This window comes from Colletotrichum godetiae (genome assembly GCF_030913485.1).
Source record: "Colletotrichum godetiae strain CBS 193.32 chromosome Unknown BDP55scaffold_58, whole genome shotgun sequence".
NCBI lineage: Eukaryota > Fungi > Ascomycota > Sordariomycetes > Glomerellales > Glomerellaceae > Colletotrichum > Colletotrichum godetiae.
The window spans coordinates 114,612-134,683 of record NW_026851306.1 but is presented as its reverse complement, the minus strand read 5'-3'; the positions used below and the strand labels follow the sequence as shown (position 1 = coordinate 134,683).

General features: G+C 51.6%; 6 protein-coding genes across 6 annotated transcripts; 3 read left to right on the top strand and 3 right to left on the bottom strand.

The window, feature by feature from the left end:
* Positions 1-4: 4 nt before the first annotated feature.
* Positions 5-2,661, bottom strand: BDP55DRAFT_679096 (uncharacterized protein). The gene has a single exon (XM_060576027.1). The coding sequence runs from the start codon at positions 2,525-2,527 to the stop codon at positions 269-271; it is 2,259 nt and encodes a 752-aa protein (XP_060424400.1). The 5' UTR covers positions 2,528-2,661; the 3' UTR covers positions 5-268.
* A 1,368-nt stretch (positions 2,662-4,029) lies between these two features.
* On the top strand, positions 4,030-5,907 carry BDP55DRAFT_697508 (CoA-transferase family III; the record flags this gene model as incomplete). The annotated part of the gene is made up of 4 exons (XM_060577690.1): positions 4,030-4,384; positions 4,449-4,747; positions 4,811-5,305; positions 5,359-5,907. 4 exons carry the CDS (start codon positions 4,030-4,032, stop codon positions 5,905-5,907), a joined length of 1,698 nt encoding a protein of 565 aa, XP_060424399.1.
* An 861-nt stretch (positions 5,908-6,768) lies between these two features.
* BDP55DRAFT_562551 (dioxygenase) lies at positions 6,769-7,887 on the top strand (the record flags this gene model as incomplete). The annotated part of the gene is made up of 5 exons (XM_060570165.1): positions 6,769-7,040; positions 7,096-7,337; positions 7,403-7,515; positions 7,572-7,652; positions 7,708-7,887. The coding sequence occupies 5 exons, from the start codon at positions 6,769-6,771 to the stop codon at positions 7,885-7,887; spliced, it is 888 nt and encodes a 295-aa protein (XP_060424398.1).
* Positions 7,888-8,791: 904 nt separating this feature from the next.
* On the bottom strand, positions 8,792-9,777 carry BDP55DRAFT_733103 (uncharacterized protein; the record flags this gene model as incomplete). Its single annotated transcript, XM_060580032.1, has 4 exons — positions 8,792-9,269; positions 9,324-9,454; positions 9,516-9,671; positions 9,763-9,777. 4 exons carry the CDS (start codon positions 9,775-9,777, stop codon positions 8,792-8,794), a joined length of 780 nt encoding a protein of 259 aa, XP_060424397.1.
* A 27-nt stretch (positions 9,778-9,804) lies between these two features.
* On the bottom strand, positions 9,805-10,148 carry BDP55DRAFT_679088 (uncharacterized protein). Its single transcript, XM_060576026.1, has one exon. The coding sequence runs from the start codon at positions 10,071-10,073 to the stop codon at positions 9,915-9,917; it is 159 nt and encodes a 52-aa protein (XP_060424396.1). The 5' UTR covers positions 10,074-10,148; the 3' UTR covers positions 9,805-9,914.
* Positions 10,149-11,624: 1,476 nt separating this feature from the next.
* BDP55DRAFT_719719 (P-loop containing nucleoside triphosphate hydrolase protein) lies at positions 11,625-15,668 on the top strand (the record flags this gene model as incomplete). Its single annotated transcript, XM_060578448.1, has 9 exons — positions 11,625-11,770; positions 11,821-11,929; positions 11,988-12,267; positions 12,322-12,811; positions 12,866-13,138; positions 13,190-13,313; positions 13,413-13,748; positions 13,801-14,736; positions 14,811-15,668. The coding sequence occupies exons 3-9, from the start codon at positions 11,994-11,996 to the stop codon at positions 15,666-15,668; spliced, it is 3,291 nt and encodes a 1,096-aa protein (XP_060424395.1). The 5' UTR covers positions 11,625-11,770; positions 11,821-11,929; positions 11,988-11,993.
* Positions 15,669-20,072: the final 4,404 nt, after the last annotated feature.

Here is a 20,072-nt window from a genome sequence, read left to right as displayed (position 1 = left end):
TGAGGGATCTTGATCTAATCAATTTAAACAAGCATTGTTACCCATTAAGTTCCGTTTTCACGAGCGCTGTATGGTTGTGTTTCATGCCCGTTGGGTTTGATGTTTGATACTGCTTGAGCGATATAGCTCGGGTAATCCATCATTACAGGCACATCCCATCCTTATGATAGTAGACAGATCTTTGTGGTTCATCGCTTGGTATTCTTGGTCATTCAGTCGCTAATAATTCGTAGAAGTCTACTTCCAGACACGTGCTATTCCTCCGTGACTAACACGGTGGTTCCATTAATGCCCCTGTATCAGCAAGCAACATCTCATCCGTGTAACCCAAGTGAGCCATGCTCGCATCCATAGTCGGGAAGAAAGGCATATCTTGCCCATAAGAATCAAATAATAGCGTTCTCGGCGACATTGGGAGCAGAATGTCAGTCGACGGAGTCAGTGCCTGGATCACGTTTGTTCCTCGACCAGCCTCGCTACCCAATATCTGCGGCCCATCAGTGCTCCCCGTCGTCAGTGAGACGCTCTGGTCGAGGCTGTTGATCTCCCCGGCTTCTGATGTACTCAAATGTCGATGGTTGCCAAAATAGCGAATATCTCGGTGCATGGCATTTGAGCCGAGCTTAGATGCTTCCGTTGACAGTGGTCCGCCTTCGTGGACGCTTCCGAAGAGCTCGCCTATCAGCATACCCTGGCACTCCATCTTCCGACGCGCCCTCCGCTCTCGGTACAGGACACAAGCACTCTGGAGATGTTCGACGATGGCGAGCTCTCTGCTGGCAACAGGATCATGCTTGCTGAACTTCTTCAACAGCGCTTGCGCGTCGTTTAAGCCGTGATCTAACGGAAATGTGCTGTCCAGGTCGCCAAATACGGCAAGACCAAGGACTAAGGCGGAGACGAATACGGAGTTGATGACAAAGGGGTGTCGTTTGGCAACGTTTTTGTCCGGTATTAGAGTTGATAGAAGGTCGATTGTCCGTATCGCAGAGTCCACGCAAGCATGGACCAAGAGTTGGTCAGATGGCGATGATAAAGGCGTTTCTTCGGACCACATCGATGTCGCCCGAGAGCGGGCAATGTTTCTCGAAACAAAGTCGATGAGGAAAGGCCGCGATAATAGCATGATGCTCCAGTAGTATGCTTCTTTCATATGATAGAGTCCAATATTTGGATATTTCTCACCATCATCAGCGTCAACATACTTGCTGGGTTTCATTCCGTCAGCTGCGAGACCGTCACTGAACCTCGCGGCCCATCGACGGTGCTGTTCGCTGATACGCTCCAGCGTTTCTGTAGATACCATGCGCTTGGCGTAGACATCGTTCAGGATTGACTCGAAGATGGCGCAGAGGTCTAGTGAAGCAGAGTAGTTCTCGCTCGCTGATGTGTCTCGGGTCTCGGATGTCGCCAATGGTCGACCTAGGGAGGCAGCCAGGAACAGGTCTAGAACCCGGAGGGCCTTCCACAATCGATCCCGGGTGTCTTGCTCTTGTGTCGAGAATAGGGCTGGGACGTCTCGCCGGTGAATTCCCAGCGCATAGGCAGCCCGGACAGCGACGCCCAGGTGCATAAAGGCTGAGTTGCGCCGCGATGCGCCGAGGAGGTAGACGGTGATGAGTATATAACTGCGCACAGTGTTGTTCGTTGGGTTCTCCATAGCATACGACACTGCTAGGAATCGACCGTAGTTGAAATATTTCTCGGCATCGGCATCCCGATCATCCGGACATCGCTGTGCTCCGATGCCGAATATCAGAAAGAAGATGCAGTTCATGGCCTCTTCATCTTGACTCGTCGGCTCGCCACGCAGCCAGTGTTCGAGGTCCTTGAGTATCTCAGTCTCATTAAACACGTCGAGAATACAGTTTGTTGCACGGAGGTACCACCGCAGCAGATATCTTGCTTGCTCAGTGCTGGGTTTGGAGGGGATATCGGCGGGGTTCGTGATTATCCATTTCGGGCGACCTTCAGGAGTCGCCTCGACCATGATATGGCGCAGGGGGTCATCAGTAAAGGGACACAGGCCGACGCGGTCGCGTACCAGCCGACGTATCACTTTCAAGAAGGCCAGATTGGCGGCATCGCCAATGAACATGAAGCGGCCCTTGCCATCTGCGATGAGTCGCGATACCTGTGGTACCGCAGTGCTCTGTGAGAGGTGGCTGATTGACGACGACGCGCGCCGGTGATGAGGATGATGACTCGGTGAAATGACGGCTTCGTGAAAGGAGGCGGTTGGCCCATAAGAACTGAAGAGATCCTGACCGTGACCGGAAGGGCTCCCTCGGTGAGGAGGAAGAGAAACATGAACCTGCTGGCGATCAGGACTTCTCACGGATGACGAGTCCTCGGTAGCGGCAAAGTTCGTCGGCGGGCCGATGAAGGTGCAGTCGGCTTCGACTCTGCGGATAACGCACCTCCGACAGGGTTGTTGACCATCGCAGCGTTCCTTGCGCCGCTTGCAATTGCCGCAAGCCTTGACGCATCTACGCCGCTCGCTCTGACGGACTCTTTTCGTAGGCATCGTTTGCTCGCCTTCGACGTCCGTCTTAGTGGAGATACGATATGAAAGTAGACAACCTCACACAGCTCTCTCAATTCAACTAGGAACGAGTGCGTGGCAAGATAGGAGACGTTGAACTCCGGGGTTTAGAGAGGGGGGGAGGGGGGGGGGGGGGGGGGGACAGGACTGCGGCGGCGGCCAGCTGAGGCAAAGGATGGTCCGGGGCAGAGCTCTTGGCTTTCCCTTTCTCCTTTGCTTGCGCGCGCTTTCGCTTCTTTTGCGGGGGAACACTTTTCCCAGGGGGGTCCTAGCTCACAAATCTTCCCCAGATTTTGCTGCCCGCTGCGGCGCAGGTCACGAAGGATGCCGAGGTTTTTGGAGCTCCAGAGAGAATTGGGCAACAAGTCAGAAGTCAAGAGTCATCAATCCATGGTGACGTAGCCAATAATGGTCCAGGTCTTACTTCTGCAGTTACTACCATTGGCTGTGGCTGGTTGCTTGAAGAAACTGGTTGCTGGGTTGGATCGTCGACCGCTTGGCTCGGCATCCAACAATGTCCCGCATCCGTCCCGTCAACCCACGCGATATATCCACCGCTTATTACAGAGTCCAGCGGCATCTTGAGCCGTTATTCAATTCATGCCCTTCACTTGAAAGACTCAAAGACGATGCAATTGGTATCCAATGCGGACTTGATCATCGCTTTCACTCTCCACCGCTGCGTTACCACGTCAGCTCTGCAAGGAAGAACCTGCTGGTGACACCGAGAGAGGGCCAGCATAGAGATATGCCAACGAACTTGCTTAGTTACAACTGACCAAAAGCTAACAGCGACTAGCATCAGTGCCACCTTCCGAGGACACCATTCCAATCAAACTGTAATGTCAAACGCACCTATCATCAACCAATGAAGTACCAATAGCTAGTCCCTCACCCGACATGACATCAAACCTAACGAGGCCCTTATCCGACGATCGCTCCAAGACCGAGAGGAAACGGTTCCATTCCATTGTCCCAAGCTTGAGCGCGGCCCCAGAAGGCGCCACCCAGCCCCCCAAGCTAGGCCCGCAGTAGACATGCCCATTTCCGAAGCCATCGGAAGCCGGGTCTATGGTTGTGGCTCCAGAGTTGCTATTGCTGGACACTCCGACAGCACACATGTACCCTTCCGCCCGATTCCCGATGCGGGTCCGACGTTTCGTTGTCCATTGCTGTAACGCAGCTGCTTCCGACCTCGCGAATCGCCGAATCGGATCGGGGAGTTGATCGAGAGGTACGGGAAATGCAGAGCGGATATGGGCAATATGCGCGATCGTAGAGCTGAAAGACGGAAGAAATAATTATCCTTTTTTTTTCTCGCGAGTAACGATTATCGCAAGTCTGAAAGGTACACACAATCAACAGTAGTCCCGACGGGTTAATTACTCTGTGCTCTGTAGTTACTCCCTACTCAAGCCAGCCTCTGTGCGCGCGAGACAACTGCTACTATCGTTCAAACGTCCTTTCCACAGTAGCAAGCAACCATGACAGACTCAGAATACTCATCCGTCGCGGAAACGAAACGAATCTTGGACCTCGTCTTGAGTTCTGTTCAGATACCAGCAGAGGCAGAAAAGATCTCAAAGGATGTGCAGTTTTCGGCGACCCGCGACTTGCCCTATTTCCCGATTCCTTTCAAGGAAACCGAGTTGGCCTCAGCTCTGAAGGCTATCGAAGGTGGTGTAGCAGGGGCCCTTGCAGCCACCAAGGATGGTGTCGCCGCCGGCAAGAAGGTGTCTGTGAGCTTGGAGAAGAGCACCGCGTTCCTGATTCAGGCGTATTTGGCGACTGTTGGAGGGTATGGCAAACTCGATAAAGAAGTGAAGCAATTTTTAAAAGGTGAGTTGTCTTGGTGCATTTCTCGAAAGCAGCCAGCATGAAGTTCTCTGACTTGTGCACTTAGACACGGACTTGCTTCAGGCGCAGTCAGATCCTTATCGCCGCATGTCGGCAAATTTGTACGAGACAAAGCAGCCGGGCGAGTACTACCACATTCATGGATCTCTGGAAGCATCGACAACGCTCGGCATGATCGGCCTCGAGCCGTTTAGGCCAGACCTGAAAGACCACAGTGCTATTGTTGAGGCGATAGAATCTCATGTGAAGCAATTTTCGGTCGTTGAGCTTGAGCGCATGAACGCCGATAAGCGCCAAGCTGGGGTGCCTGTTCTCAAGTATGAGGAATTCATCAAGACGCCCCATGTAAGTCTCACCCATTGATTGACTTTGGGGAAGAACAAAGAAACGCTGCTAATCAACTTACAGGGCAAAACGAATGTTACACTTCCTCCCTGGAGCGTAGACAATCTTGAGACTTCAACACCCCCAGCTCCTCTGCCGTCTACATCTGACAAGCGGGTACTGTCGGGCGTCAAAGTGCTAGAGCTGTGCCGCATCATCGCAGGGCCCGTCGTGGGACGCATCCTCGCAGAGTACGGCGCAGACGTTCTGAAGATCACTAGCCCGAATCTTAGCGATGTTCCATTCTTCCAAGTTGATGGCAATATGGGCAAGCACGCCGCGGATCTCGACCTGAAGACTGAGGAAGGGAGAGAGCACTTTGAGACCCTGCTTGCCGAGGCAGATGTCGTGCTGGACGGCTATCGCCCAGGCGCATTGGAGAAGCTGGGCTACGGCGCGACTGCGTTGACAAAGTTGGCAAAGGAGCGTGGAAAGGGGTTCGTGTATGTGAATGAGAACTGCTTTGGATACCAAGGGGAGTGGTGCCAGCGGCCTGGCTGGCAGCAGATTGCCGATTGTGTAAGTCATCACGCATCTCTTTTTCACACTCACAAATGCTGACCGGGAAATAGGTGAGTGGTGTGGCGTGGGCGCAGGGACAGTTCATGGGACTCGACGAGCCCGTAGTCCCCCCGTTCCCCATTTCCGACTACGGAACGGGATGCATGGGCGCCATTGCCGCTCTCACCGGTCTCTACAACAGAGCGACAAAGGGTGGCTCGTGGCACGGCAAGGCGTCGCTGTTGCAATATGATCTCCTCCTGACCAAGGCCGGGAAATATCCAGAGGAGGTCCAAAAGGAACTACGCAAGCTCGCGGGCGACGATTTCCTTGCGTTGCGGCATAGCCACAGCGTTGATCAGATTTCAGGCACGGCGCTCAAGGCGATGAAAGGGTACGCGCCGGAACTGTTCAGCTCTCCCAGCGTCCGCGAGAAGTGGTACGCAAGGCGCTACAATGCTGATGTCGAGGCTGTGAGCCCGGTAGTTGAGATTGAGGGTGTTGAGATTGGATTCAAGAGGGCGAGCAGGCCGAACGGTTCGGATGAGGCGAGCTGGGACTTTGGTCCGGAGGAGGATCACCGGATAGTTGCGCAGACGAATGGGGTTGCAAAGGCGTGAATTGATGTCAAGATAGAATGAATTTTCATCTAGACCTTTCAATAATGATATCCAGGGATGGGCAAAATTGCATCAGCTTGCCAAGTGAACTCATAGTGCGCTTCTGACTGAGCTTAGCCGTGTGAATTGGACCATGGATCCAAGGCTCAGAGTCCGTGAAGTTGGGCTTCATCTGCGCATCGTGAGCTGATTGAAGCATCCATCTCACTTACACCGTTCACCAAATAACACTGAATGATTCATCTGATGATCATCGTGCCCTCGGGTTAAATCCGCACGGAATTAGGGGCATAGCAAAGTCACATCTCACAACCCCAAGCCGAAGCGATTGATCCTTTCCGCGCGCCTGACTCCGCCAAACCGAAGCCTGGAACCATCAAACTGCGGGGTCCCCAGTGCAATGGGGGTAAGCCGACCGGATCAAGTCCATAATGAGCCCGAATATGGCATGTCCTTTGTTCTATCAGTATGTTTGTGAATCTCGGCAGACAACCCCTCGCGTCGGATCCCTCCCCCGTACCCGAAAAGACAGAGAGGGAGAGAGAGGCGTGTTTCCCGGAGCCGGGGGGGGGGGGGGGGGGGGGGGGCTTCCGGGAGCGTTGGAAGCCCATCGCCGGTGGTACCCGCTCAGCAACAGCGCACGTGCAATTACAAAGCAATGGCGGGTAATGCACACGCTGTGATTGGGAATAAGTATCCTCCATCGAACTGCGGGACGCTTTTGGCAATCGGGGTAGTTGAAGTTAGCTCATATTTCAACATCACGTCGTCTCACCGAGCATTATTATTCACATCGTCAGCATTGATTCCTAGATCACACCAGAAACTCACCATTCATCACACATTCACATCTCATTCATCATGGGCTCATTACAGAACGGAGATGGTCAGTACCAGGGCCTCGGCCAGGACTTCACCAAGCAGGTCATCGCGTCCATGGGATCCGAGACGAACCCCAGACTTCGCGAGATTCTGTCCTCATTCATCCAGCACATCCACGACTTTGCCCGCGAGGTCGATCTCACCACGGATGAGTGGATGATGGGTGTAAACATGATTAACTGGGCGGGCCAAATGTCAAATGACCGACGTAACGAAGGCCAGCTGCTTTGCGATGTTATCGGATTGGAGTCGTGAGTTCTCTCCACGAATTCTGAGACCCAATGCATGTGTTAATGAGTCTCTCAGACTCGTCGACGATATCACCAACAGAGTGGCCACAAAGAACGGCGGTGAGCCAGGCACAGCAACAGCCATCCTCGGCCCCTTCTGGCGGGCTGACACCCCCGTCCGCCCCAACGGGAGCACAATCGCTGTCAAGTGCCCCGAGGACGGCGAACTCGCCTTCATGTACGGCCAAGTAACGTGCTCCAACACTGGAAAGCCGTTGGCAAACGCTTCAGTCGACGTCTGGCAAGCATCCACAAACGGTAAGTTTGGAAGATCAGGCTAAGCTTTTTCGTGGATGCACATGTCGTCTAATGTTGCACCACAGGTCTGTACGAGCAGCAAGATGCCGATCAGCCGGAACACAACCTCCGCGGAGTCTTCAAGACGGATGCAGAGGGACGTTATGGATTTTACTGCCTGCGACCAACACCTTACCCTGTAAGTCTTCTCATCGAGCCTTTTTGAAGTCGTTCTTGGTCATTAACGAGTCTCAGGTACCGGGTGACGGCCCCGCTGGAAAGCTTCTAGATTTGCTTCACCGCCACCACTTCCGACCTGCTCACATTCATCTCATTGTAAGCAATCGACTCTGATGGCAATATCCCGACGCAGACACTAATAACTCCCCAGGTCAAGTCAGAAGGCTTCAAGTCGGTGACAACACAGATTTTTGACGAAGACTCAAAGTACTTGGATGATGACTCCGTGTTTGCGGTGAAGGACGGTCTTACTGTAAAGTTCATCGAGAGGAAAGGAGATCCCAAGGCTGCCAAGGAGCTCGAGTACAACATCAAGTTGGCTGCTGAGTAAGATGGGAACAAGGCGGACTCTTGTTGATTTATTTCCATGGAAGCATAATACCACGAGAGATGAATTGGCTGGCGTGTACTTCACATTTGTGAAGATTTGTCGATGAAAGGTTCGTGTGTTCAATTCGAGACACCTGAAAACTTCGTACGTAAACTTCTATCACTCAGGATGATCTTCGAGTACCCCCGGTCCGTCTGAAGCAGTCTCTGATGGTCTCCTAGTCCAGGTTGTCGCGTCTTCGGTGGCCGTTCTCAGTTCTGGCATTATCTGGAGTTCTTCCTGTAGCTGATTGACTACTACGAGTGGTGCGTCTATCTCTAGATTCGGGTAGAGCGAGCATGGAGTCAAAGATGATTCAGTATGGGCAAAGCGGTGGCAGGATGAGCTGTGTGAGCTTCATATCATTCGGCTAATAGCTCTACTATCTACCTTGGGAAGCAGCGGTATTAGGATCGAGCAGTAAGTAGATATTTTGCTGAAGGGGTATGATATGTAGGTGAGTAGGTGTTGTATTTTGCGGTAACACGCATGGCCTTAATGCATGGACTGTTCTTGGTACCTCTGTGTTGAGTATTTCTTCCTTTCATTGCTTTACTGTGATGGATTCCATTGTATATCATTTGTAGACAGTAGAATATCCCACCGACTGCGAGATGACGTCGGTTTACAGCTACGTACCTTCCATGAGGGGAATTCCATGATGTTCTGATTAGAACCAGTCTCAATTCCGGCCGATGTACCTAATCGAATAATTCGGCTGTTGGAGAAAACTGAAGGCTTATGGATTACCGACGTCATCTTGCAGTCAATGGGATAACGCATTCTCATGCTGGCGGGGAAGGTTACTTTGACATGATATTTGACCATTGTTCAGCTCGCAGCCGCATCAGCTCGGAGACATCTATTACACTGTCCTCGTCAGACTCGTACAATTTCGGATCGGCAACTGCTGTAAGCGAGAATGCCGTAAGCAGATTGGCCTGTAGTTGTAAGAGAATTGAACGTAGCTCGGAACGTCGGCTTCGCAATCAGCAAAGACCTTAATCGTCTTTCCGTCTGCCACTGAATACCCCGTTTCCAGGCTGACGGCCGTCTCGTGATCCAGGGGCTGGAAGTGTTCACGGGGGTCGGTTGAGTAGTCGGCATCAGCCTGCATTCCCTCGAGAGTTGTCCATCGAAGCCAGTGGATAACGATCTCCTGACACCAACGGAACTCCTCCGCCTTCTGCTTGCGTGCGCTTCGTGGCCCGACACTATCGTCTACCACAGCCACCTCGTACGGTCTTCCTCTTGGCTTCAGCATAAACTTGCCGTCCGTCCAGTATTTGTGCAATTGCCACGTCAAGCAGATCACATTCGCCGGGTCGTCGATGAGGTTCTTGCTCGTTGTTGTAGTCAGGATGTAGTTAATCCTTTTGATGACATCTTCGCCTTACCAGGCTTTCATTCTGAGAATCAAAGAGAACAAATCCGCTGGGTAATTCGACAATGTAAAGGGAATTATATGGCAGACTTGAGGCTTCTGCATCTTCGTGACAACACAGAGATTGTTGGCGCGGTCGCGGGCCTGCGTAGGGAGAAAATCAACAATGGCTCTCGTCCAACACAGTATAGTAATCCATACTTACCTTGTGATGATGAAGGGCCTTGATGAACTGCTTGTACCGGACTAAAGTAGTCTTGTACGGCGTGACGATCAGGATTCGTCCAGATTGATCAAGCTTGTCAATCTGCTTGAACTCGGCATGTCTGAGAAGCTCGTAGCAGCGCTGCTTGATGAAGTTCTCGTGGGCCAAGTTGCAGAATCTGGATCAACCTTTATCCTATCGACTGCTAAATGGCGTGTTTATCAGCGTTTCCAGTCTTTTCTCTAACTCTGCCCTTATTCATGGGCGAATATAAGAAAAACAGGAGCGGGTCAAGACATGATTGGCTCATAACCTTCGAGAAGTAGGTACTCTTATAATAACGTTATCTAGCAGTCGACCGACCAAAATAGCCTTGTATGGCGTGATGACCAGGATTTGTTAATGTTGACTGAGCAGCTCGTAGCAGCGCTTCTTGATGAAGTTCTCGTGGACCTGGTTGTAGAAGCTAGGTCGGTGGAGCACCGTAGGTTCAGGAGTATTCGAGGTTCTCGGGGTGTCTGAGCAGCTCGTAACAGTGCTGCTTGATGAAGTTCTCATGGACCTTATCGCAAATTATGCGGGAAGTCGACGAAGTCGCTCGTACACGTTCTTGTGGTCTGTGTTCAGTCGGCTGTTGACTGACTGCAGACACACGTTCTTGTTTCCGAGAGATGGGGTCTAGATACGTGAGGCTTGAGCCCTCTGGCCGTTCCTGTGGTCTTGACCGTACCATTCCACTTATTCTGATGTAGCTCAGGGGCTGGTCTCCTCGAGTCCACGCATCTGTTGCGGTGTGAACGACTATCGAATATCACACCAATTGCTAGATGGCGTTAGTAGGTTCACCTCCAGTCTTTCATAAGTAAGGGGTATATATACCTTGGGACCTTGGTTTGACAATCATTTTGAACTTGAAGTTACTCTCTGCCATGGCATTTCTATCCTAGTTGGAATGTCTCTATTGAACTTGAAATTACTCTCAACCAAGGCGATGACTTGCCATTGATTTTGCCGAAGGAGGTATTGCCGTCGAGTTGGCTGAAGGTGGAATTGACGGGAAGCGCTGAGATTGCTGGCTCTTGCCGTGAAAGTGGCTGAAGGAAGTGGAGTTGTCCTGCAGAGAGAATTCTCAACGCTGCATTGAAAAAATAAAGAAAAAATAAAAAAGATAGACGTAACGGGAATCGAGCCCGCTCCTCCTCGTTGCCCAAACTTTGAGAATAACAGGAATGGCCGAGGCCACTCCCTGAGCAACGAGACGATCAACCAATGAGCCGGCGCTATGGGCTCACACAAACAACCTTCCCAGGCTCTCTCGCCTGACACACCCAATCAGCAGAGGAATCGTACCCGCTACACCCGCCAACTCCCTCCTTCCATATTCTGTTATCCCCTTTACGAAGTCCAATGTAATCCGTATGCATATCAGACTTCGTAGCTACCTCAAAGGCTCTCCCAGTATACCAACAGTGATTGAATTACACATCTATTGTTACAGAGGTGGACTGCCCTGCCGTGCAGCAATCTATTCCATTTGTGCAGCAAATCAAACAAGGGCTGTGCATTGAACGAATCGGACATCAATCTTCCGATGCATCCTCAACCATGAAATCAGATGTCGTCGCCGACTAAACTAGAAACAGCATCTTCTAGAAATGAAGGTTTTTTTTTTTTAGGTTTTTTTTTTTTGGGTAAGGTAATTGCTACAAGAGAAGCATTTCAAGTTCCAGAATCCTCATAAGCCTTTGCAACGCTTTGTCCTCCATTAAGCTCAGATGAGTAAGGTACCTTGGGGTACCTTACCTTATGATTACAGGCGCCCGGGCCACCTTCTGTGCTGCTGTAGGCCCCTGGTCGTCAAAACATTCCTTACAGGAGGCATTTGCGGGTCCAGGCTGGGGCAGCAAGGCCAGGATCTTAGTGGTGTGCGGCTAATTTTGACTTGTCAAATTGTGGATATGCTTTAGATCTTCCGATTGGTCTAATACCTCGGCAATTAAGAAGCCTAAGGAACCGGAAGACCCACTATATGGAAGTGGACCGCCTAACTTAGCCTACCTACCTACCTTAGCTGAACTTCGCCTCGCGTTCTTCTTTTTTTCCCTTTCTCTTCAACGCAGACCGGTTACCTGAATTTTACGCGATCGCTCCCACGCAGTTGAATTCGGATTTCAGGGTGTTTACACAATTGAGAAGCTAACAGTCTACAGATTTCGGACTCTTTTGTTGAAGCAAACCGGCCCTGAGAAAACAAGGTCTGATCTCGATCTGCCCTATTTTATTACTTATTAATAGTTTCCTCAAGGAACGAGGCGGCCTCGAAAGAGTCCGTGTCTGTCCGACCAAGGCGGGGATTAGGTTAGTAGATAGCAGGTGGTGAAGTTGTCGAGAGAGAAACGCACGTTTCGCAATCGGTAAGTCACTCCCTTTAATACAATTCTCGAGACGTTAGCTAACCCGGGTTGAAATAAGGTCAACATGCCTCCCAAGAAGACCAAGGGTGCCAAGGGCAAGTCTGCCGAGGGCAAGTCATCGCCCTACGCTCCGGCCATCTCAGAGAAGTGTGCCATCTTCCTGGGTGAACTGTCAGGACCAATTCTTGCATCACATGGCGTCAACGACAGTGGCATCAACATTGGGGCCATAATCCGCATGGAGACTCATGAGGGAGCCGATCCTCACATTGCCCTCTTTCTGCATTTTCCCGACGGCGCAGATAATGAGGACGAAGGTTCCGGTATCCGCTTCATCTGTGAGTATATCATCATTGCCATTCGATGTGCACTGTGACTGACACATTGGTTAGGCTCGAAGTCTACAGGCTCATACGATCCATTTCCGACTCTCCGAATCGTGATTCGATTTCACCGCGAGAAATGGACCCAAAAGTTTGAGGAGGCATCTCCCGAACTACTCAGCAGATTCCCTGCGCTGCAGAAAGGCCCTGGCACGACAATTATCACATTCTCAAGCGACGTGGATGACGACGACAGAGTCTCGATCGAAGGCTTGGGTATGGCCTACATCAACAAGTCGGAACCCGAGCTCGAGAAGTTCGTGAACGAGAACGGCTCTCTTCACGGAGTCACTCTATCCGACTTCATCCGCCGCAAAACCTTTCATGTGTTCATGATCAGAAAGGGTACACCAACTCACATACAGAAGGGCTTCGGCTTCGAGAGACTGCCGCCATCCTTCGACTACCCGTACGGCGATGACCACAGCTTCAATCCCGAACGCTGCGTAGAGCTTCTAGCCAAAAACCCGCGCAAGAAGGCATTCAACTCCGTCCACAGGTATAACTACATATAGAACTCAATGTCTTAATACAATACTAACGTAATCATCAGTTTCAAGGATGCTAACTCGATGTTGACCGTCACAACGCAGTCCTTACTCCAGGACAGCTTGTATGTGTGGCAGCAGGCTCAACTCATCGTTGCTGTCAAACTGCGCGCCTACTTCGTCCCCAATCCTGAACGCAAGAATAGCTACTTTGTTATTCTTCATCTTCCCAAGGCGTTCATGGACCAATACAAGCCCGCCTGGAGCCGCCTATTGGAGCAGCAAAAGTCTTTGCTTGTGTGGGAAAATGAGGACGATGAGAAGCCATCTGGGTCTTGGTATGTCAGGCCAGTGAATCTAATACGTTCTCCAGTACTGACTATCTGTAGGCGGTGTAAGTTCAAGCCGTACGGGAGCCGCAGCCCAGCTCTCGAGTCTCATCCTCTTGGCGAGTCTGAAGCTGTGCTTTCCGCCTTACGCCCGTACCCCCATGAGCCTGGAAGTCGATGCAACGTCGTGACCTTCGAAAGTCGAGCGGATGCCATTGCGGCTGGGATGGCGCACTAGAGCTGCGTATCACTCCGTTTTTTTGGAATCTTGGACGATACGGAGCGAAAGATCATCGCTGTCAACAAGTGGAACGAGCTGGATTCCGATAGTGGTCGTCTCGCCCAACTCACAATGCGCGGGCAAGGCTACGCGGAGTGGATTATGAAGCCTGGTCCTGCAGCTGAAGGCGAAGATGTGACCGGTCTCACTGAGGCCATGGCGTCCGCAACCGTCATCGAGACCCCGCCTTCTCTCCGTCGTCTGCACAAGGTGTCATTTTTGCCTGGCAATAATGTCCGCTACGAGGAGGCTCTGACGAGCATATCACTGGAGGAAGACCGAGAACGGTGGCGCACGTTTTGCCGCCAGGTTCTGTTGGGAATCATGATCATCACCGCAGTATGTCATACGCTATGTCCCGTCCAGAAGAAGAAAATTGACAGTTTCATAGGGTCCGGGTTATGGAAAGACCACCGAAATGGCGAAGACCACGCTCGCCATGGAACATAGCATCGGTCCTGTCTTCTGTACGGCGCCAACTCACGTGGCTGTTACCAATTTCGCGGTCCGGGTCGATAAGGTAACCAGTGAAGTTTGTCGGCGGTACAACGATAATCTTCCTGAGGGGACGCCGCGAGCTCACCATCGAATGGTCCTACGGGGTTACAAGCGGGACCACGAGCTTGACGCCTTCAAAACTCTGCTGCAAGACCCCCTCCTTGGCGACCTGGCCGCTCCTAAGCTACCAGATAGCACGGCGCCGTGGCGCCTTGAGTTATCTGTGGCCTTCTGGCTTCTGGTGCTTTTGCGCTCCCCTGCTGTCCGAGACCTCCACAGAGACGACAAAGAGGCGTTGCATCAGCTCCAACGCGAAGTTGACACTCGACGAGACTGGGCTGGCCTTCGAGCCGTGGCCACTGGCAAGATCACGTGGGACGAATACACCAGCCAATTTCCTGCCCACCAGAGGACAGTGTCAATCGTCATGGATCAACTTGTCAACATGGCAGACATTCTGGCTACGACCCCCTCCCAGTGTGTCTCCGTCAAAGAGGTGTACCACCGTTGGTGGGCGCAAGCGAAAGCCGTCGCAATCGATGAGGCGGCCAACATGGACCGCGGCGACCTGGCGAGCGCTTGGGGCAACAAGATGCTCCCGTTGCTGTGTGGCGGAGACACCGAACAGCTCCCACCGACTGTTTTGACCGAACAGTACGACGTCGACGCCGCCGGGCTTGTTTTCAATCAGTTCTCGAACGACGGCAGCGTGTCAGCCCAGGGCTTCCTTATGGCATCAGGGCACCTGGCGTATCGGTTGCGCCTGCAACTCCGAACCGCCGATGGTCTATTCGACATCGTTGGTAAAATCATCTATCCGGACATCCCAGTAAGATACGGAGGCAGCTGCCGCATCGACTTGCCAAAGTTTGAGGTTGGCCATCGCCTGGAGAGCTTCTGCAGGGAGCGCTTCCCGGAACTGATTGCGCCCGCAAAGGGCAAGTTGCGCCAATCTTCATTCACTGCCCCGACACAGTGGTGAAGATTGATCACGTCAACGGTGGCAAAAGATGCCTCGACCAGGTTCACGCCGCCCTCAACATGGCATCCGAATTCGTTACGAAGAAGTCCGTTGACCCTTCGAAGCTCGTTATCCTGTCGTCTTACAAGACGAATGTGGACTTCCTGAACAAATGGGCAGAGAAGCACTACCCCGAGCTTGCCAACATGAGCCCTGCATCAACTATTGGCGGTTACCAGGGTCGCGAAAACGACATTGTCTTCGTTGTCATGGGCACCAAGGCCCGCAACCCAGGCCCCGGGTTCACGAAGAACCGAAACCGCCTTAACGTCCTCCTCACGAGGCAACGGTGCGGTCTCGTTATCTTTGGCGACATCAACGTCGTCGGGGAGATGAGCCCGAAGGACTTCGGAACCATGCCGCAGCTGGACCTCCCAGCTGCATCGAACTTCACAATGCCAAAGGCCCCGCAGTACACTGTGTGCAAACCCAGGGCTGATGGCAGCGAAGGGACCCTGAAGCAGAGCGCGCCCGAGCAATACCGGATCTGGCTCTTTCTATGGCAAAGTGGCAGAGTAGCTACCTTGTCTGTCAAAAACCTTGGCAACCCCGGCAGAAGCGCTGAGACGGGAGTCAAGGAGGGGACTTTGGAGGGGGCTCAGGAGGGGGCTCAGGAGGGGGCTAAAGAAGAGGCCAAGGAAGAGGTCAAGGAGGAGGCCAAGGAGGAAGCTGAGGAGGAAGCTGAGGAGGAGGCCATGGTGGCCGACACCAAGGAGCCCGAGAAGAAGGGCGATGACTAGAGTTATTTCTGTTTTGCAATCAAAACTTGTTCGTAAGGTATCATCTTTAATGCATGAAAGTGATATGCTCATGCAATTTCGACGGCAATGACACAAAAGACTTCACGTTTTAGGTATGCATCATTATTTGGGGAGATAAAAGTTTAAATAAGAATCACTTACCTCAAGATACCTTACCTTAGGTACCTTACCTTATCATACGTCAATCGGCAACTTCTATAAGCAATTTCCGGCACTTAGCAGTCTGTGAAGCTCAAGACAGTACCGCATCCTTATATGACCAGTAGTCAGATACCTTACATCGTGCCAAAGGCACTACTGTCACTTGATAGAATAAAGCATCTGGTATCCAGCATACATCAAATATCTACGAAAGAGAATATCGAACGCAATTGATAGCTGTGATTGACAAGTAACGTAAGCGATTGTAGGCGCCGGGCACGGGCAGTCAGCGGGATACGGGCGGGGCTGGGTGTGGAGTGGTAGCTGCGCTCTCATTGTCCACCATCAAAAAGTCGGTCACCTCCCGGATAGCATGACTTATGCAATATGTGAAGTTCTCAGCAACAACTTTTGCAACTTGAAGTAATTCAGCTTAGAAGCCCAGTTCTACCGCGAGCCAGGGGCACCGCAGGAACCACCACCAGTGTCTCTAACAACTTCCAACAGCCCAATCAACCTCCCCTTCCAACCCCTCCTTTTACTAGTTCGCTGCCAATCAGTCAAATCTCCGCCACCCTATGAACAGGCGAAGCACCGGAAAGGGGGCAACCCAGAAATTCCGATAGTGTCAGGAAATCATTTGCCATTGACTTCGACGAACAAAGATCAAGATTAAGGATCATGTCGACTATGACTGCGATCCCCGCAATAAGTTCAAGTCCCATGACCACAGAGAGCTTGGAGCAACAAACCTCAACCCTTGGAAATTTGTGGCCGACAGAAAGCTGATTAAGATCTACGCCGATCATGAAGCTGATCCTCCGAGCTACGATCTCTTGCAGCTACAGGCGATTCTGATGATTCTGACGACGACGATGACGACTTCGGAGGTGTGGGCGAGTCCTCCGGAAATGAACAGCAGGCACACCTTTGCCCTGAAGGTGATCACTGGCAGAACGACTTGGACGACTTGCGTTCGAGCGAGGCTTCAACCGGAGGCGACGAGGAGATGAATCTTGTCATCAGACCGGCTCCAGATAAGCCGATGAAAACAATGGCGACGAGACTGGACAATCGAAGCGCTGGAGTTATCACAAGAATGCGTCATAGGTAGTTTACAAATGATACATGATGGAATACGTTACAGAAAAGCGATGAAAGAACAGAGATGCCAAACAAGAGTTACTAAGAGACAACACCTCCTATGGCTGCTCTATTCCATTCTTTCACCTTACAAGCCGAACGTCGACCTTATTGATCAGTTGGCGAGAGAAAACCACCCGCAGCTAGCGGGAATGCCTTCTGTTTCAACTACTGTTGGTATCCCTATCACAGGGTAGTTGGTTCGAACCGTGGGTTGACGAAGAGGTTAATTGATCTATCTTAACTTCTGCGTGAGGGTGTAAAAAGGGGGTTCCAACTGGAGGTTGGGCAGGCCGCGATTCTCATAAGTATGGGTTGTAAGTGATCTCTGCGCGGGCCCTTGCCTCGAGGTCGAATTGGACTTCCAAGCCGACGACTACCGACGTATATCAGGCCAAGAGAGCGGTGTTCTTTTTGTCGTGATGTGTACCGAGGCCAGCAAACCCCTGTATTTTGACCTCTGTTATGTAGGAACGTCTTTAGCATAAATTGCTAATTTACCTCCTTCTTTGCTCTCAGTGGTGGCCTTGTATATAGTATTGACGTGATGGACTAAGGGATCAATTATGGCATCGTCCATGACATTGAGGTGAACTGCGAATTCGGTTCCTTCCTTGCTCTCACTGTAGTTGCGGGAATAGTGCTCGTAATCGTCCATGCATCTCTCGAACTCATAGTACGGATAAGGCCAGGGTACTCGTCAGCATCTCGGTAGGGACCAACGGTGATCTTGATCAGCCTTGAGTTCCCTCATATTCAACTATGAATAACTTTGTGATAGCGCAGGACTGAAGAACAGTTAGGAATGGATGGACTGATGCCGTCAAGCACCTCAGTTGATATGATATTCATTGCTGACATCACTGAGCAGTCTGCACACCCTTACAAGATCATCAGGCTGGAAAACGACCATGACGCCATGAATCTCACGTGCGGCTACTATAGATGTAGGGAGCTATCAGGGGCCACTGATGGATTGTGTAGGATAAAGGAAGAATTGGAAGGTGGCAAGGCTAATATGTGTAGGTAAATTATTGCAAGATGACGTGCTCAGTGACATTGGCAGCATGTCGTTTGGCACCGCTACGCTCATCTCCCCAAATTACCAGTGGGTAGGGCCGATGGTAGACCCATCATCGGGTAGGATCTTTGTGACGGCTGCACTGTTCGTATCGAGGTTATCGTTCTGTGTCTGAAGTTAGTATAAGAATGTAGTAAAAGGGGAGGTAATCGAAACTAGATAGAAGACTCCCTTGACATGTCGACGAAGTTCAGATCAAACAGGGATCTAGCGATTGTCGGATAATCGTTTGCTGATCAGAGTGGCTAAATAAGAACCAAGTACACTGAGCCTCAGCATCTCGGGAAGTCGAACACCACTGACTACATAGATGGTTGAAAGAAGATAACCTTTCAGCTTGCGTTTGAGAATCAGGATCGGCATGCGCAACGTTACGTGTAGGATACTTAGGTACTTGAACATGTCAGTGTGGCTGGCTGTTGGTGTAGGCTCATAGGTACACACTAGCCTTGAATCCTTCGCCAAATCGGTGTAAAGGCTCGTATACTCTTGCGGGTGAGACCGAGCTAAACGGGTAGAAACCGGTCCGATCAAGTGTGTCTCGATCCCGCAACCACCAACATGAGCCTATCGTGCCTATGAGGTCGGCTGTGCTACCAACGGCTTGCCTCGGCCGAGTGGCGGCACGAAAAGGACCCTAACATGTCATAGACTAAGGTAGCTCTACGTAGTAAGATGATAAGGATTGAGCTGCCATTCGCCTGAGCAAGTTCACCCGAACCAACGCCACAGCCGTCTCTTATCCCAACATCCAACACACTTGTGCGCCCCGCAACATGCCATTGGATGTTTTCTGTACCTATTGATACGACATGTCACCGAGAAACAAGGTGTCGCCCGCAAAGTAAGTGCATCGGCTCCATCAGGAGACCCAGAGGGAGAGACCCAGCGTACCAGCCTGGCGGAAAGGTGCGTGGGGTTAAAGAGCAACCACCTACCTACCAGGCTGGGATTCCCTATCTCTGGGTTTGCTTGCTCCTGCTTGCCAGATGACCAATGGGAAAGGCCGGTTTCTGGCAATCATCAGGACATGCCATATTTCTTTGGTTCTTGAGCCGACTTCCTGCAGGGCGGTCCACAAGGCTAGGTAGGCCGCAAGCTTTTCGGGGATGTCACTCACCTACCCGAGATACCGAGGAGACGCTGCAGCTGTCCGAATCACAATGCATGTTGGCTGCCCACCCCGCAGAAGATATTTTGGAATAAGGGTTCGACGGCCGGGTATCACGGATGGAGCTCTCACAACCTTTTTCGCCATCTCGCGTGCCCATGTCCCGCAAACCACGCGAGGTGGTGGCCAAATGCATTCAATGTGCAGATTGCCCAAAGCCCATGTCCGTTTGCCGCAGTGGGAATCATTACCATTTGCGAGATAGTATTGAGTTGTGAGGAAGTGGGAAGGCATCTCCAGCCCGCATTGATGAATGCTTGAATAAGGACAAATTATTCCAATCTAATTGTCTGGTTGCCGCCTAGGGTGGTGCTGGGCAGTCGTGACACCGTGCCACCGCGCCACGCCGTCTTTTCCAGCCGGCGGGGACCTGGGGAAATGACAGGAACTTTACGTACGAGAATCCGTAATTCCAGTCGTTCTCGATAACCTTAAACTGCTACCGAGAGGCTGAAGAATCCGTCGCGAGTAGACTGAAGCAAAGGACATCAGTAATCGATGCTGAGGTGGTTTGCTAGGCGTAAAGCTTCGCTTACCTCAAGTTTGTTCCTTCGTGTGATGCTTGGTCGCCATGTTTGCCCAAACGCTGTTCGTCGTGGTACACTGAGAAAGACGGTGAGATAGCTGAGTAAGAAAGGATGCCGAGGTTGCTACCGAGTCAGTTGCGCCGATTCGCTGTTCCTCGATGGATGTGCTGAATGAATGACATCTCCCATCTTCATCACCAACGCAGGAATACCGATACAACCAAATCTGACCATAACCGCATTTCCAAGGTCCTTTTGCGTCGGACTATCGCGTGGGGCGGAGGTCACCCATCAGGAAAGTCTCCAAGCGCAGTCGGACG